Source organism: Talpa occidentalis, unplaced genomic scaffold (genome assembly GCF_014898055.3).
Source record: "Talpa occidentalis isolate TD23 unplaced genomic scaffold, MPIMG_talOcc4v2.1 talOcc4.9, whole genome shotgun sequence".
Classification (NCBI taxonomy): Eukaryota; Metazoa; Chordata; class Mammalia; order Eulipotyphla; family Talpidae; genus Talpa; species Talpa occidentalis.
Window position 1 is genome coordinate 110,871,448 of NW_023605305.1, and position 15,276 is coordinate 110,886,723.

Sequence of the window (15,276 nt, forward strand, 5' to 3'; positions counted from 1 at the left end):
CCCCACCCCCAAATTCATACGTGGAAATGAGGAACACATTATTTGACAGTGGGGAAAAGGTGATCCTTCTTATAAAGTAGCAAAGAGCTTGACTGAGTTATGTTCATGCTCCAATGTTTTGTGCAAGGAAGAAGTTATGAGAGATGAAGCTGGGTCTTTAGCAGGGGACGTTTCTGAACAAGGCATTGAAGGTGTAGCTTGGGTCTTCCTTTCTCTTCAGTAAAATCTGAACCGAAGAAGGAATTGTTAAGCAAAAAATAAACTGCGCTTGAAGAATTGGAAAATTCTCAGCCTATTGCCAAAAATCGTGAAAGTATGTACTCAAGAGAACACCCAGGGTGACTGAATAACCATTCGCTAAGGAGCTTAATGTGGCTCTGAACCAGGGATTTAATCCACCTTCTCAGCAGAAGCTGGGAATAGAATGGGATTATGCCAGTAGAAGCTGTCAGCTGGCACCAAAGGAAGCAGAGCGAGTGGGTGGAAGAAGGAAGACCGAACTGCACCATTCTTCAAGAAAATGGAAGACTGGCTTGCAAGGGGGTTCAGATCGGGTGAGCAGGGCTGCCTTCCCGCCCTTCACAGGCCCAGGGGCAAAGCTGCTTCCTCGCTGGCTTCAGAGATTGCCCCCCACCTTGTTTCAGAGGACCAGGAGGCCACCGCAGAGAGCTGCATGGACAGGGCCACCTTGAAAAGTCTTAGGAGGATGATCCAGCCCACCCAGTGGGTCCTGAGGGCAGAGCATCGAACCAGAAAATGACTCTCAAGGGTTAAGCTCTGATGGAATCTAATGGAATCTGCCTTGCTAGGTTTTATACTTGCCGAGAACCTACCCCTTCCTTCCTCGCTCATGGAATGTCTGTCCTCCATCCCATTGTGGGATTTTGGAAGCGCATGACTTAAGTGTCACAGGTCCCTAGCTAGAGAGGAATTGTCCTCGCCCTGATTCAGATGACTTAGGTGACACATCTGACTTAGATAATACCGAGACAGGCGTTTGCGACTTTAGAGCTGCTGCTGGAATGAATTCAGACTTTCGGGGCTGTCGAGATGAAATGAATACATTCATGCAAGACAAGAATTTGAGAGGCCCCATAACAGGATGCTATAGATGGACTGGTGCCTCCCCAAATTCATAAACCCCAGCGTGGCTGTGCTTGGAGATGGGCCCCTTGCAGAAGCAGTAAAGGTTAAATGAGGTCATAGAGCTGATGCACTTAGTGTCTTTAGAAGAAGGGGCACCAGCTTTCTCATGCTATGTCCCTCCCAACACACGCGCAGGCCAGGCTTTGTGTGGACACAGTGAGAAGACAGCCGCTCGCAAGCCAGGAAGAGACCCTCCCCAGAAGCTGAATCAGGCCAACCTTGGTCCTGACCTTCTAGGCTCCGGAACAGAGAAAATGAATGTCTGTTATTTATGCCACTCAGACAGTGGTATTTGTTACGGCAGCTCGAGGAGATGAAAACAGAACATTACGCACATGCATGACTTTTGACCCCAGAGCGCCAGGAAACCACGGATCAATGAGTGTAGCTGGACCCGGATGAAACAGGGCCCACATTGTCCGTCCCAGCTCAAGCCTGCGTCTTCCCAGGCCTTGCTCCTTGGGGCTGCACTTTGGTTTTCTAGTTAGAAGTGAGAAAGGGAGAGTCTCCTGGTGAGACTAAGGTGACTCCCAGTAATTGCGGGATCTGTCCAGCCCCCCTTGGAAGCTTATGTCAGAGATTCCGGGTCACACTGCGACCCGGTGTGACTGGCACCCTGGGCCCCTCCTCCCTGAATTCAAGGCCAGCTCCAGCGGTGCAGGGCCCAGTCTGGTGCCTGTGAAGTTGGGGGGTACCTTCAGGTGGCCGCCAGGGGTTCTGGTCTCTGTCATTTGCCATCATGATTTCACATTCGACTCATTTTTAGAAAAGTGCATTTTTCCTTGCATAACTGCTCTTCAGTAAAGGCATTTGCCAATCTCCCGCCCCTCTTAAAAAAGCAAAGGATGAAAACAAGAGCTAAAAAGCCGAGTATGGAGGTTTTGGCTGTGGCCCTGCTCTGCTGTGGGGGACTTTGTAGGCGGGCACAGCGCTGCCGTTTGTGGTTTGGCTATGTGGGGCCTGTTGAAAGTGGCCGTAGTGAGAGTGTGAGGTGCGGGACACTGCAGCCCTGTGTTTGCACAGCTGCCTGCTGGCAGCAGCCGCAGCTGGGAAGGCTTTGCTGGCTTGGTGTCTGCCCACAAGCCCCTCAAGGGCAGCGGCCGAGGGGCAGGGCTCCGGGGATGTGGAGTGAAGCTGGTTCATATGCCCTCCCGAGGGCTCCGGGGCTGGGTGGTAGATCCTGTACCCTGAACAAAGTTTTTCTTCCTGAAGTCACGCTGTGATCTGGTCTGGCGCTCCGCACGCTCACCCTCTGATTGGAGGTTGGTCTGATGTGGTGCGTAGCCGGGCCTCCTTTTCAGCTCTGTAAGGCCCCTGCCACCTTGCTCTGCACCTGCCAGGCTGTGTGCAGAGGTGGCCCCAGCCCCTGGACTTCTGTGGGCTCCCTGTGTGCTCCTTCGGTCCTCCCCGAGGCCGGAGGCACAGGCGTTGAGGAACAGGACGAGGAACAGGACGCTGCATCAGAGCAGGCTAGGAGCATCCCGTGCAGGCGGGGCTCTTAGTCCTTATCTGAGCCTGCTCTGTAGGGAGGCAGTCTTTGATGTTTATCTGATTGACTCAGCACAGTAATTTGTGGCCTGAGAAAGCTGAGTTCCCATCCCAGGCCAGGCAGGTGCGGCCAGGTAGGCCCTGCAATGTGCTGGGGTCGGTGCCGCCGGAGGTGGGGCCTTGAGCTCACCAGGTGGACCCGGTGGTGACCTCACTGTCACTTGAGGGGAAGCACGTCCTGCCGGCATCTCTCTGCCACGGGGGAGGTGGCCAGCTGGACAGCCATGTGGGGCCGGGTCATCTCAGAAAGACGCTGTCTCGTCGGTGTTGTCACCATTTCCACCACTGCCTGGTGGGTGGTGGCATCACCACGACAGGGAGGACACACGACACTTTTTAGTCCTGAGACCAGGCTGTCGTGGACAACTGCGAGCAACTTCTAGTTCTCATGAGCTCCTCCTGGTGAGGACCAGAGGGTGTCTCTGGACGCTCTAGGGGTGGACATGCTTGTATTACAAAGAGGGCATGTCCGGGGTTATACTCCATCACCAGGAACTTAGAGTGGGAGCGGTGAAAGTAACAGAGAAGTATTGGGTGCCCCCCAGACTGAATGTGGGAGGCCACTCCAGGCCCTGCTGGTTCCACTTCCTTCCTTCAGCTGTGGGAGTGGACACCCCGGCTCCCTGCCACAGTGGGCATTCGGGGGTGAGGCCCTGCTGGGCTCATCTGTCTGCAGCTGGATACTCACAGCCTGGCCCAGGGCATTTTCCACCATTTAAATCCTGAATCAGAGAACTCAGTCACTGCGGCATCCATGGAGCTGGAGATCAGTAGGCAGAGGCACCAGGTTCCCTGGCTCCTGGGAGCGGGCCCTCCAGGGTCTCCCCAGGTTGGGTGCTGGTTTGTCCCCTCTTGGGATGGGCATCTCCTTACGCCTCAGGACCTCAAGCAGCTCCTGCTCTTGCACGACACATCCAGGGAATCCAGCCTTCCTTCCAGCTCTTTCTGTGTCCTACCTCAACCTGTTGGTAAACATGAGCTAATTCCAGTTTTTGTTCCGATCTGTCCCCATGTTCCAAGGTGCTCATTGCCTGTTGCCAGGTGTAAGCTGCTTCCCCCAATGCAGCTGTGAGACAAACATTTTAATTAAAAGGCAGGAGGCTCAGGAGATATAAACTCTCGTGTGCCCAGCTCTTGGCCAAGGTGGGGGCGGCAGCTCAGGGGCTAATTGTGTTGGCATCTGTGGGACTCACATAAATATTGCTGCAAATGGTCTTGACTCCTTGTCAGGCCGAAGTCAGTTGATTCCCAAGTCCAGGGAGCAGTGAAGCCCCCCACGCCAGGGGGGTGTTCTGGGGAGAAGGAGCAGCTGGATGACGTGAGGGCCTCAGCAGCTCTCTGGGGTTGGGGTTTTCACAAAAGAAAAACAAACAAAACTGAGTCAACTTTTATTTTGTATTTTGGAGTTTCCACAAAGACCTGGATTTGGGCCTGACATGCAGCCCCTGGAGCAGCACATCTGAAAGGGTGGGGGTGCCATGGTACCCAGGCAGACCTTACTGAGCGTGGCATTGGGTCTTCACCCCTGGCTCCCGCTCTCCTACCTGCACACACTCTCTCTCCCACCCTCCCCCACTCTCTCTCCTCTTCTCCTCTTCGCTGTGGTCTAGAGACTCAGTTACCTTAAACCTTAGCCCCACCTCGCCCCTTACCTACCTCCATCCTTCTTGCCCTGAATGCTCGTGTTTGTTTTCTTCAGCTGTTGCAGCAAAGGCCCACCAGCTGGTTGCAGCAAAGGCCCACAAGCAGTTTCTCTCTGTGTTTCAGAGACTGGAAGTTTGAAGTCTAGATGTGAGCAGGCCTCTGCTCCCTCTGACAGCTCTAAGGAAGAATCCTTCCTTTTCGCCCCAGCTTTGGGGGTGGCAGCAATCCTCGGGGCTCCGTGGCTTTTATCTGCATCACACCAGCCTCTGCTCCCTCACCATGTGGTGCTCTCTGTGTGTCCTCTTTTCTTGTCATAAAGACAATACAACCTTAACTCATTGTATTTGGAGGCCCTAGAAGGCCACATTCTGAGGTCCTGTGGAGGCAGGGATTTGGGGAGACACAGTTGCCTCAGTAACAAGTCTCTCAAAGCCGCTCTGTGATGACTCAGTGACCCTGTTGCTCTTATTATTTCTACTTATAGTGCTTATGATGGGGCCATCAGCCCGTGAGGCCTGTTCACATTCATGTCTCAGTACTTGAGACTCACTGGTGGCCATAGTCACACCAGATTGCGTGTGGTGTTGGGAGGCTGGTATCGGTGTTTTCCTGAGTGTCGTCATCAGCTTGCAGGAATATGATCCCCTGAGAGGCGGCCTTTGCAGATTTTACTCTGTGTGGAGGACGCTCCCGTGAGCACTACCTAGCGGTCAGGTACTGGTGACTAGCATTTACCTGGGGTGTTAGCATGTAAGAAGTCCCTTCACATTTTCATACACGAAGAAAGCTGTTTTTGTGGACAGAGCTAAAGAGAGCAAATTAGTATTTGGAGGTGCTTCTCTCCAAATCGGTTTGAGAACTGTTGTGTAACAGTTGTCGGTGACACTGCAAGTGTTTTTGTGGTTGAGTGGACACAAAAGCCCACAGCATTTCACATTCCACCTTCTTTGTCCTGAAAAGAAAATAGGGCAGTAAAGCAACATGGCCAGCATGAGCTTCATTCACATGTAAATGCAGCTGTTGAATTCCCTGGTTCCTGGTGCAGCGCCATCAGCCATCACTGCCCCCACCTTTGTCCTTCAGGAGCTCAAGTTTGGGCAGAGCAGAAGGAGCAGGCCGCTTTCTGAGACACTGGCTGCAGCATTAGCTTCTGGCCCTCAATCCTGTGCCGTTCGTGTTGTCTCCGCATCTGCTTCTCTGGGCGCCAGGCTTTTCTCTGTGGGCCTCAAGTGAATTTCTCCGTGGCTGTGCCTGTCTCTGAGTGCTGCTTCCCATAAATATGTGGGCTCTGAGAAAGGGCATCTCTCGCATGGTGACATGGGAGAGTGTAGTGGAATGCGGGGTTAATTGAGGCAGAGTCTTCCTCTTGGGAGAGGGCTCCTTGCCTGGGCATTTGGTGGAGGCTCCTCCACAGTCTGGATATCAGGCCCCACCTGCCCAAGATGCAGGTTTCTGCCCAGGGGCTGTTTCATGGAGCAGCTGCCTTTGTCTCTGAATGAGACGACAAATGGGAGGCGCAAGTGCTCCCCGGCTCAGCCTTTCTTACCACTTTCCTTCCCCAGAGATGACCTGGTCTCCAGATGGGACTTCTTGACGGGCATCTATTTCCGAGGCTCCTTTCCCTCTGAAACTTCATGGTTTCAGGAAATAAATGCTTCAGAATGACCCCTATGGGGGGCAATCGGTGCTTCAGTCATGAGCAAGTTGGCCAGCGAGTGCTGTGGCCCCGTTGGGAAGTCCAAAGTGGTGTTGCTGGTGAGTAAGAAACTTCACAGGCAGGCAGAAGGGGAGGCTGCACCCCAAGACATCACAAGTCTCCTGTGATGCTGATGTTGCGGGTTTAGGGACACACTCAAGGGGACCAGATAGTTGGAAAAGGTTCCTAAAAGAAACTGAGCCTCCTTTGGCCTTGGGAGATGCCCAGAAACAGGCAGGACGACACTGACTTTGGCACTGGCCCCTGCGTCCCTCTCCCATGGGGCTGCGATGGAGGCTGAGGCCAGGGCCCTGGCAGCAGAACCTCCCTGCAGTCAGAGCCAAGCTGTCCTTTCTTTCATGGGCAGTCAAATGACATAGGAGTAGAGACTTACTGTTATCACAACTCTGCCAACCCAGAGTGTGGGTCAGAAGCCAGACAGAAATGAAGAGGCCTTCAGGCTCCTGCGACAGGCCCATCACTCAGCCTCCCTGGGCCCCTGGGAGGCTTTTGTTTCTGTTTATTCCCAGGCTGAGGGTGCCTGAGAATAGGACAATGACCACCAGAGGCAGCTCATCCACAGCAGCTAGCAGTGACCCTGACCGCCCCGCTTAAGGGGAAATACAGAAAAAAATGCAATGTCAGCCTTGAGCCTCGGCGTGGGGCCCACGAGCTGCGGCCGCCCCTTCCTGATGGGTGTGGCGTCTTGCTGAGTTCCCCACATGGCACAGCTCAGCAGTCAGCGCTGGGTACTCACCCTGAGTCACCAGCCAGGCTGTGTCTTGCATTACATACTGGACTCTCGCGAAAGCTGAGACATGTGCTGGGTTTGAATCCAGACCTCACAGCATTGGCTTTGAAGCTGGCACCTCAGTTCCATGTCCTCTGCACCTGCAGGAGCTTTTTGTCACTCTCGCTGCAGGTAGCGGAGTGAGCTCAGGTACACTCTGGAGGCTTTAAAACGCCCTGAAAGGCCCTCTGCAGTCACCTGTGCTGTCAGCATGAGGGCAGCCAGGTCCCGCCTGGCCAGGTGACTCTGTTGAGATCATGGTGCTGGAGCAAGAGACACCTGCTCGGTTTCTTTGAGCAAAGGTTCTGAGGCTCTGGGTGGACAATGAGGCCACTCAGCAGCCATCAGGGCCTTCTGTCCCATGCTACCTGCCCTGCTCCCCAGGCCGCCTGGCTTTGGGGCAGGGTGGCCTGTGGGTGTGTGCCAGTTTGGAGCGGGTGTGGGCCAGTTTGGAGGCATCTGCCTGAGGCCCCAGGCTGGAAGGTGGCAGAGAGTAGGGTGTATGTGCTGGCCGGGGGCCCCTGCTGGAGCTGGGCACGGAGGATGCCCCTTTCTGGGCAGAACTAGGCGCCGTGCATGGCTTTGGGATAGAAAAGTTGGCTATGGGGTCTCCAGGCTCCAGCCAGCCCCTGCCTGCCTTGCACCCTCCCCACCGGCTGAGTGACTGTGATTGCCTGGGCTCCTCCTTGTGGCCTGGCTGAAGGGAAAAGCCAGACCCGGCAACCACAGGCGGGTTTGCTTTGAAGATGAGCCTGAGAATAACCTCCGAGTTGGCTTTTAGCTTTTAAAGTTTGATCAAGCACTTTTTTCCTGAAATCCAGGAGCCTGGAGATGTTTCCATGTCAGTATAGGAGCATGGGGTAGAACGGGCTGCACCCCGGTGTATGTATGTGCGAACCACGGCCTGTTTCTGGGTGGAGGGGCTCCTTGTTGCACGACACCTGTGGACTCTGGGAAAGGAAGGCGCAGGCACCAGGTCCAGGTTGCCCGAGGGCCTGTTCCTGTGTCGGCGGGGAGGGACTGTCCTACGTAATCGCTGGGTGGGGTGGGAGGGGAAAAAGCACTTGCCGCTGCTTTGGGGAACCCCACAGACAGCCCAGGGCAGAGGTTAGGCCGAGCCAGGCCGAGTCCACTGGCAAGCTCTTGGCGCCAGCGGAGAGGATTAAATGGGGCCGCAGATCTGTGACACAGACCGGAGCCCTGGGCGGTGGCTTCTGCAGGGAGCTGTGCTCACCTGCCTGTGTCGCAGGCAGCTGGCAGCTCTCCCTGCGCTGCTGTTCAGCCCCGGCGCACGGCCGTCGTCACAGAGCTGGTGTGCCCGCACGCCTGGCTGAGGAGCAGCCCTTCCACCTCACGCTTGCATTGCAGGACTTGGCAGCTGTGGAGTTGAAATGTGAGAGTGATGAGTGAGGGACTGAGTCACTGAGCAGCCAGGGCTTCCAAAGCGCGGATGTGCGCTCGGCAGTCTGTGCTGCTGCTGTGCAAGCTGGTCCCGCCAGATCCTCCCCTCACCTGAGTGCTCACATCAGAGGTGTGCCAGGAAGGCAGCCCTGATCCAGGCATGCCGGGGATCTGAGGAACCCTGGTCGTGACTGCCCTCCGGGAGTGTCCAGATTGACTTCTAGATTGTCTTCAGACTCTCTGAAATTTGGGCGGGCCTAGCCCCAGGGAAGCAAGCGTGGGTTGACAGTGTCCAACTGATAGGTTTTGGGCTGCGCTGTCTTGGTGTGAAGACCCCTGAGTGTGCAGGAGCTGCGGGGTGCAGCGTGCTCGCCCAGGGATCAAGACAGCCCCGTTTTGCGCCTGGGTCACTATAAATAATCCTAAGTTCACCCACATGTCCATCTGTGGGGGTCAGTGCCCTGTCCCGCAGAGGTCACAGAGAGCCATGGCCCGAGTCCGGCTCTGTAGTCAGGGTGGAGTCCCAGGCCTGCTGGGGGTAGATGGGTGCAGATGTGTGGGTCACAGGCTTCTGAGCCTCGGTTTCTCACTTGGAATGACCGTGTGGGTCAGATGAGACGAGGTCTGCAGAAAGCCCTGCTGTGTTACTACACGTCTCTCTTGGAGGTGGTGCTGAGTGTCCTGCATCTGAGAACAGGCTCTGTTGCCCCAGTACTGAGGAGGTGCCCCCCCTCAAACACCCTCCTGCTTGTTGGGGTTACCTCTCCCTTGCTCCTCTCCTAGGGGCCAAGTACATGAGAGATTGGAGATTGTGGGATACTGGAACAAGAGTGTCCCCTTCTTATGCTCCTGCCAGGGACAGCTGTCTAAGAAGCAGGGGGCTCTGGGGAAGGAGGAGCTGAAGCCCCCACCCACCCCCTCACCCCCGGGATAGCTCGGAGAGAAGGCAGAGGAGGAATCTGGATTAACTCGTGTCTGCAGCCAGCTTTCCTCAAAGGCATTCTGCCCAGTGGGTGTAGTTTTGCTCTGCAGAAAACTGAAAGCCGAGAATTCCTTACATCAGGGGCAATGAGGTGTAGGACGGGAACCCCAGAAACCCGAATCCTCACTTTGCTGTTCACTTGTCTGCTCTGTGACCCTTTGTAAATCTCTTGACCTTTTGGGGTCCTCAGTTTCCTCTTTTATAAATTGGGGAAAATAGGAAAGTTCTGTATAACCTCAAGAAGTCTAAATTATAAGTCATAACTTATTTCTTTCTCAACTATCGACTGGACGGGATGTGCTGATGTCATAAGGGAGGGGTACAGAAGCCACTTGACCATGAACTTAATTTCATCTTTGAATTTTCATGCTGGAAACGAGAGGTTTGGGGCAATGCAGCAGGCTGGATGGGAGGCTGTGGCCGGTGTTCTATTGTTTTACACGACTCCAAAAATTTTCTTTTTTACACTTAGGACCTGCTTATTCAGTAGAAAAGCTTTGCATTAATTTTGTCTTTTTTTCTCAGTATCCAGCGAGCAGCATTGGTGGTTCTGGAAAATTACTATAAAGATTTCACCATCTATAACCCCAACCTCCTAACAGCCTCCAAATTCCGAGCTGCCAAGCACATGGCGGGGCTGAAGGTCTACAATGTAGACGGTGCGTACTTGAGGTCCCGGAGTGGTGAGGCGCACAGTGGGGAAAACGATTCAGCTCACGCTTTATGGACCATTTGGTTTTTCCTTCTCGCAGTGTTTGTCTTTATGGTCCATTCTCATTTCAGAACAATTTCTTCTTTCTCTCTTTTTCTTTTCTTTCTTTTTTTCCCCAGACAAACATTTTCCGAGGAATGTTGATTTACAATCTACATACGTGGGAGAGTCATTCATTTGGGGATTTTATGATTGAAAACAATAGTGATGTGTGTTTCCTGCCTCCTGCTGGGAACATCTTATATTGAAAGCTATTAAGAAAGGCTTCCTTTTCAAAATTTGGATAAATTAGCCAAGGACTCAGCCACCCAGATCCGTTAGGGCTATAACTCTTCGTAGTTCAGGCATCTGGTGAGACACTTACAGGCGGTTCTCAGTCCTGGCTTGGAGCTGGAGCTGAGTGGGTGGCAGGATCCCAGAGGCCAGGCTGGGACGCCAGAGCTTGACTCAGGCTATCAGATGTTTAAGTGCAAGAAACAGGACACGGCGTCATTTCTTGCAGGGCACCTCAGGTCAGGGCAAGAGCTTTGCAAACCCTAGAGGAGGATCATGTTGTTAGCAAGTCAAGTGATTTACGGTGTCACCTTTTGGTGGTGTTATTCTCCCTGATCCTCCCCCTTTGGGGGGGCCAGTGCCGTATGAGATGGACACTTTCTCTTAAATCCTACACGATTGGTTAATTTTACCTGTGATCTGAAAATAGTGAAAATCACCACCAGCAAAAGCAAGTCATTTATCATGCAGGTAATATGTAAGAGAGCATGAGATCTGCCTTGTCCATCTGCAAAGTTACGGTGGTCAGTTGGATGGAGGATTGAGACCAGGAGTTCTAAGTCTGTACTGTCCAGCGAGGCACTTGCGTTGGGCCTCAGGCTCTGGTGTTTTCTATAAATGGCTCCCTGACATCCCGGCGTGGCTGCTTCTCCTGTGTCTAATCTGCCTCCAAATCCCTTGGCTTTCTCTTTTCTCCCCATCCTTCTCATTCTCCCTCATTGTCTCGCTGCGGACACGTGAGGTTCCAGCTGCCCTTTATGGCCCAGCTGGACCTCGGTATCCCACATGGTGAGAGTACCCTCATCTCCCTGTGGGTTCGATGTGGCCAGCTGTGCGGTTGTCGAGTGTTCTCCATCCCTGCTGGGTTCTTCTTCATGCCCACTGAGCAGATTGGGGTTTGTGGACATGTCCAGTGAGCATCTTGAATGCAGAGCAGGGCATTTGCTTGCCCTTTGGGGTGTTACCTTTGGGGGTTGTGTCTGTGCTTCACGGGGGCATGCTAGGAGGGATTGAAGGCCACGGTGCTAGTGTTTCGCTCTGTCTCACGGCTCCATGGCAGTAAAACTGTTCTTCCTTCACCATCCTTTCCCCAAAGGCCCCAGTAATAATGCCACCGGCCAGTCCCGGGCTATGATTGCGGCGGCCGCTCGCCGCAGAGACTCCAGCCACAACGAGCTGTACTACGAGGAGGCCGAGCATGAGCGGCGGGTGAAGAAGCGAAGAGCAAGGTACTCGCCCTCCTGACACTGCATCCTCCTGTTGTAAACTTGTTTTTAATCTCTAGAGTGAAATCTCAATTTATAAGCCTTCAGAGCAGGTCCTGCCTGGCATTTCTCACATTGCAGCTTGCGTGGGCATTGCCAGGAGGGCTTGTTAAAACACACATGTCAGCTTCCGGCTCCCCCTGCAAGGCTGCTGGATGCTCAGGACCTGGACTTGGCCTGGCCATTGCATTTCTCAACAAATTCCCAGCTGATGAGGAAGCTGCTGGCCCTGGGCCTGCGCTCTGGCTGGCCCTGTCCTGTGCCCCCAGGCTCCTGCTGGTTTTGAGATCTGATCATATTAACTGAGATCTAATCATATTAACTGAGGTGAACAGAGGTTTCCATCACGTGTGCTAGACCTCTTCCTTGCTTTTTCCCAGGGACTTCTGGTGTGGACGGCTGCATGGGGGTTGGTGGGCAGAGCTCTCTTCTTTATAAGCGTGGTTTCTGGGCCACCAACCACCTCTTAGTGTATGCAGAGCTGTTTGTGGCCAGAGTTTAAGGCACCTTACAACTCTTTTTGCCTAACCCTTCACTGTCGAGATGAAAAGGATCTAGGTGAGTCTCCCAAGCTGGTTAGTGGCAGAGCTGAGAACAGCCCCACAGTCCCTGTGCTGCACCCTTTCTGCTTAGCCATCTGGAATGACAGGAAAGGATGTGCCTTTGGGAGAGCTGGTGGCAGACTGGGCACAGTGGCTGGACAGGAGCTGCGAGGTCCTGCTGATTGCTCTGTCCTCACCCTGTGGCAGGCACTGACCTGGTCACCGTGTCTCATTGCTCCCAGGCTGGTGGTTGCTGTGGAGGAGGCCTTCATCCACATCCAGCGTCTGCAGGCTGAGGAACAGCAGAAGGCACCCGGGGAGGTGATGGACCCGCGGGAGGCCGCCCAGGCCATCTTCCCCTCCATGGCGCGGGCCCTGCAGAAGTACCTGCGCACCACCCGGCAGCAGCACTACCACAGCATGGAGAGCATCCTGCGGCACCTGGCCTTCTGTGTCACCAACAGCATGACCCCCAAGGTGCGCTTCTTCCCGAGCCCAGGAGGCCCCAGCTTAGGGTGTTTCTAGGAGTGCTAAGATCAGTCTTCTCTAAAATACCAATGAACAGGAACGAGTGATTCTTGGTTATTTTATATTATTTTGGTTCAGTTGGGAAGACTTTCACTTAGAGACAGCATAGGCCATAGATAGGGTTGCTCTGTGGATTCTGGAGCTCACTCGCTCACTCTACCCTGGCTCCGTCAGCCAGTTGGATGACCTTGAGTTGGATGACCTTGAGTTGGGTGACCTTGGGTTGGCTGACCTTGAGTTGGCTGACCCTGGGCAGATAGCTTAATGGCCGGCTGTGTCTCATTTTCTTCCTCTGTGTATTGGGGACGATACCTTCCCTGTTGGGTTGTGGGAATAAAACAAGTTTGATCGTTTGAGGTACTTAAAACGGTGCCTGTTGTAAGGTAAGGACTGAATCCAGGGCCGTTGTTATAGCAGTTGGAGTAATGCCATCATTTTGTTTTGGATATTGGGGGGTTACTAAGTTTTCTTCTGGGTTATGATATAAGCACACTTTTAGGAATATTATAGGATTGACCCGTGTGTCTAATAGTGGGGAGCAGCTGTGGAGGCAAAAGAGAAAAAGGATTTAGCAAATCACCTCTTTGTAGTCCGAGGTTCAGCTCCTGGCTCCAGCACTTAATTGGCTTGTGACTTTGCCTAAGTTACTGAATAGTTGTTTCTTTTATAAAATAGGGATAGGGATAGCATCTATCTGATATGGTTGCTGTGAGAGAATTTTATTTAATATGGCAACGTGACATGAAAATTGTGTGGTAGAGCATAAATAACCATGGCATATTATATGCTTTTGTCTTTGTATGAGGGCCTGTGTGCATGCATTGCCTAGTTCACGTCAGATCGGGGGTGTTTGCCCTAATCGGAAACAACCTTTAGAGAAAGGAATGCAGAAATATTCAGTAAGAAACCAAAAAAGTATTCAATACAATTATGAATATACTTGCAGGTGATTTTTGCAAAGTAGAAAAGAAATCAAGAAACCAAGTACATATGTAATGTATTTCTGCTTCATAAATGTACACACACACATACATGCACACACACACATAAAATTTGGAAACTTGCTTTTTTCATTTAGAGCTGCTTTTGGTGAGGTTCCACATCACTACTTTCAAACGTCTGTCATCGAACTGGCCCCCTTTAATAGCTGTGTCTCACTCCACAGAATACTGCAATTTGTCAAACCGATTGCCTATTGATTAAGATCTTTCATTAGTCTGAACCTGGGGTTGGCTGATTTCGTTAATCACGTTTTATTGGAATGTAGCCACACATGCTTGTACACACTGTCTGGGGCTGCCTTCTCTCCCACAGCCCACAGACTTGAGTAGTTGTGACAGAGTGTAGCTTCCAAAGCCAAAAATATTTACAGTTAGGGAAAAGTTTGCCAATCCCTAGCCTAAACAGTGTTGTCGTATCCCTTCTACGTATGTCCTGGTGGATTTGTGCAAGTGTTTCTGAAGATAAATTTCCAGTAGAGGAACATGGGCTCACCCTGCCAAGTGGACTTTCTGAGGGTGTTGCTGTCTTACACCTTTGCCTCTGGGATATGAGACTGCTGGCTTCCCTCGCACATTTGACAGCCTTGGGTATTCTTGTTTTGAATCGTTGCCCATCTAGTGGAGGGAAATATATTTTTAATTCATGCTTCTTTAATTATTAATGTGGTAAAGCATCTTTTCATATGTTAATTTCCATGAATATGTATTCCATTAGTTATCACGTTAACGTCATTCTTCTAATTGCTGTTATTTCTTTTTCTTATGATTCACAGAGCTATTTTTATACAAGAAGCATAGCTTGTAGTGTAGGCATGGCCCCACTTTCTGCCTTAGAATATATGCTCATAGATCAAAAATAATGTTCCAGTGAGGCCTGGGTGGAAGGGGAAGGCTTAGGAGTTGTCCTGGACCCTGTGTCCAGGGGGACGCTTCTGGTATTTGCTGTCTGTCACTAGCTACTTGTTCTTCTTCTCACAACAAAATCACATGAGCTCCTAGTACGTGCCAGGAACATTGCAAATTCAAACTTAAAAAACAGTTCCTTTCTCGAAGAGAGTAGAATCTAGTGTTGCAAGGCAGACAAGCAAGTCAGTAATAATTGTTCAGAAAGTAAAATGTTACAGGAGACTCTTGCCAACCATCACAGGCGCCTGAGCTCCCCCTAAAGGGGGGCGTCCTGGTCTGTCTGAGAGCTTGAGGGGAGTGAGTGGTTTGAGAAGCGGGAAAGAGCTGGGAGCTAGGAGGACGATAAGTTGGAACCACAAAATGAGCAGCTCAGGTGCGGAGCCAGAGAACCAGTCAGGGCTTGGAGCCTAGAGCCTGTGAGGGGTGGTGGGTGTGGGGCCTGGTCTTCCTTGGGCTCCGCATGCTCACACTCCATCAGCATGACATAGCCGCTGCTCACACTGGTTGTACTTGTCTTGTGCCACGAGGTGGTACAGGTAACCATTTCACCCCCACAGCACCTGTGATGTAGGTCTTGTTATCAGCTGTACTTAAGAGGGGTTGGGGGTCCAGCCAGAGCCACCCAATCAGTATCCCTTCATTTACTCAGACTGTGCCTCCGTGCCAGCCCTCCCCGGGGGGGCTCTGGGGTGGCAGAGACAGACCCACTAGCTGGTACAGTCTGGGCTGGTGCCTCAGCAATGGCTTCTAGGCCCCCGCCACCCCACCTCCTCGCCTCGGTGCTCAGCAGCCTCTTCATTCCCGCCTGGAAGTCAGGAATGTCCCTGTTGCTTCCCTCCCCT

The 15,276-nt window shown here is 52.5% G+C and overlaps 1 protein-coding gene across 4 annotated transcripts in view; it reads left to right on the forward strand.

Moving 5' to 3' along the window:
- Nucleotides 1-15,276, forward strand: part of VANGL1 (VANGL planar cell polarity protein 1) — a 158,684-nt gene that overhangs the window by 70,898 nt on the left and 72,510 nt on the right. For all 4 annotated transcript variants that reach the window (XM_054691750.1, XM_037501354.1, XM_054691751.1 and 1 more), the window contains exons 5-7: nucleotides 9,733-9,866; nucleotides 11,289-11,421; nucleotides 12,242-12,476. In XM_054691750.1, the coding sequence (XP_054547725.1) occupies nucleotides 9,733-9,866; nucleotides 11,289-11,421; nucleotides 12,242-12,476 (502 nt within the window). The remainder of the gene's footprint in view (nucleotides 1-9,732; nucleotides 9,867-11,288; nucleotides 11,422-12,241; nucleotides 12,477-15,276) is intronic.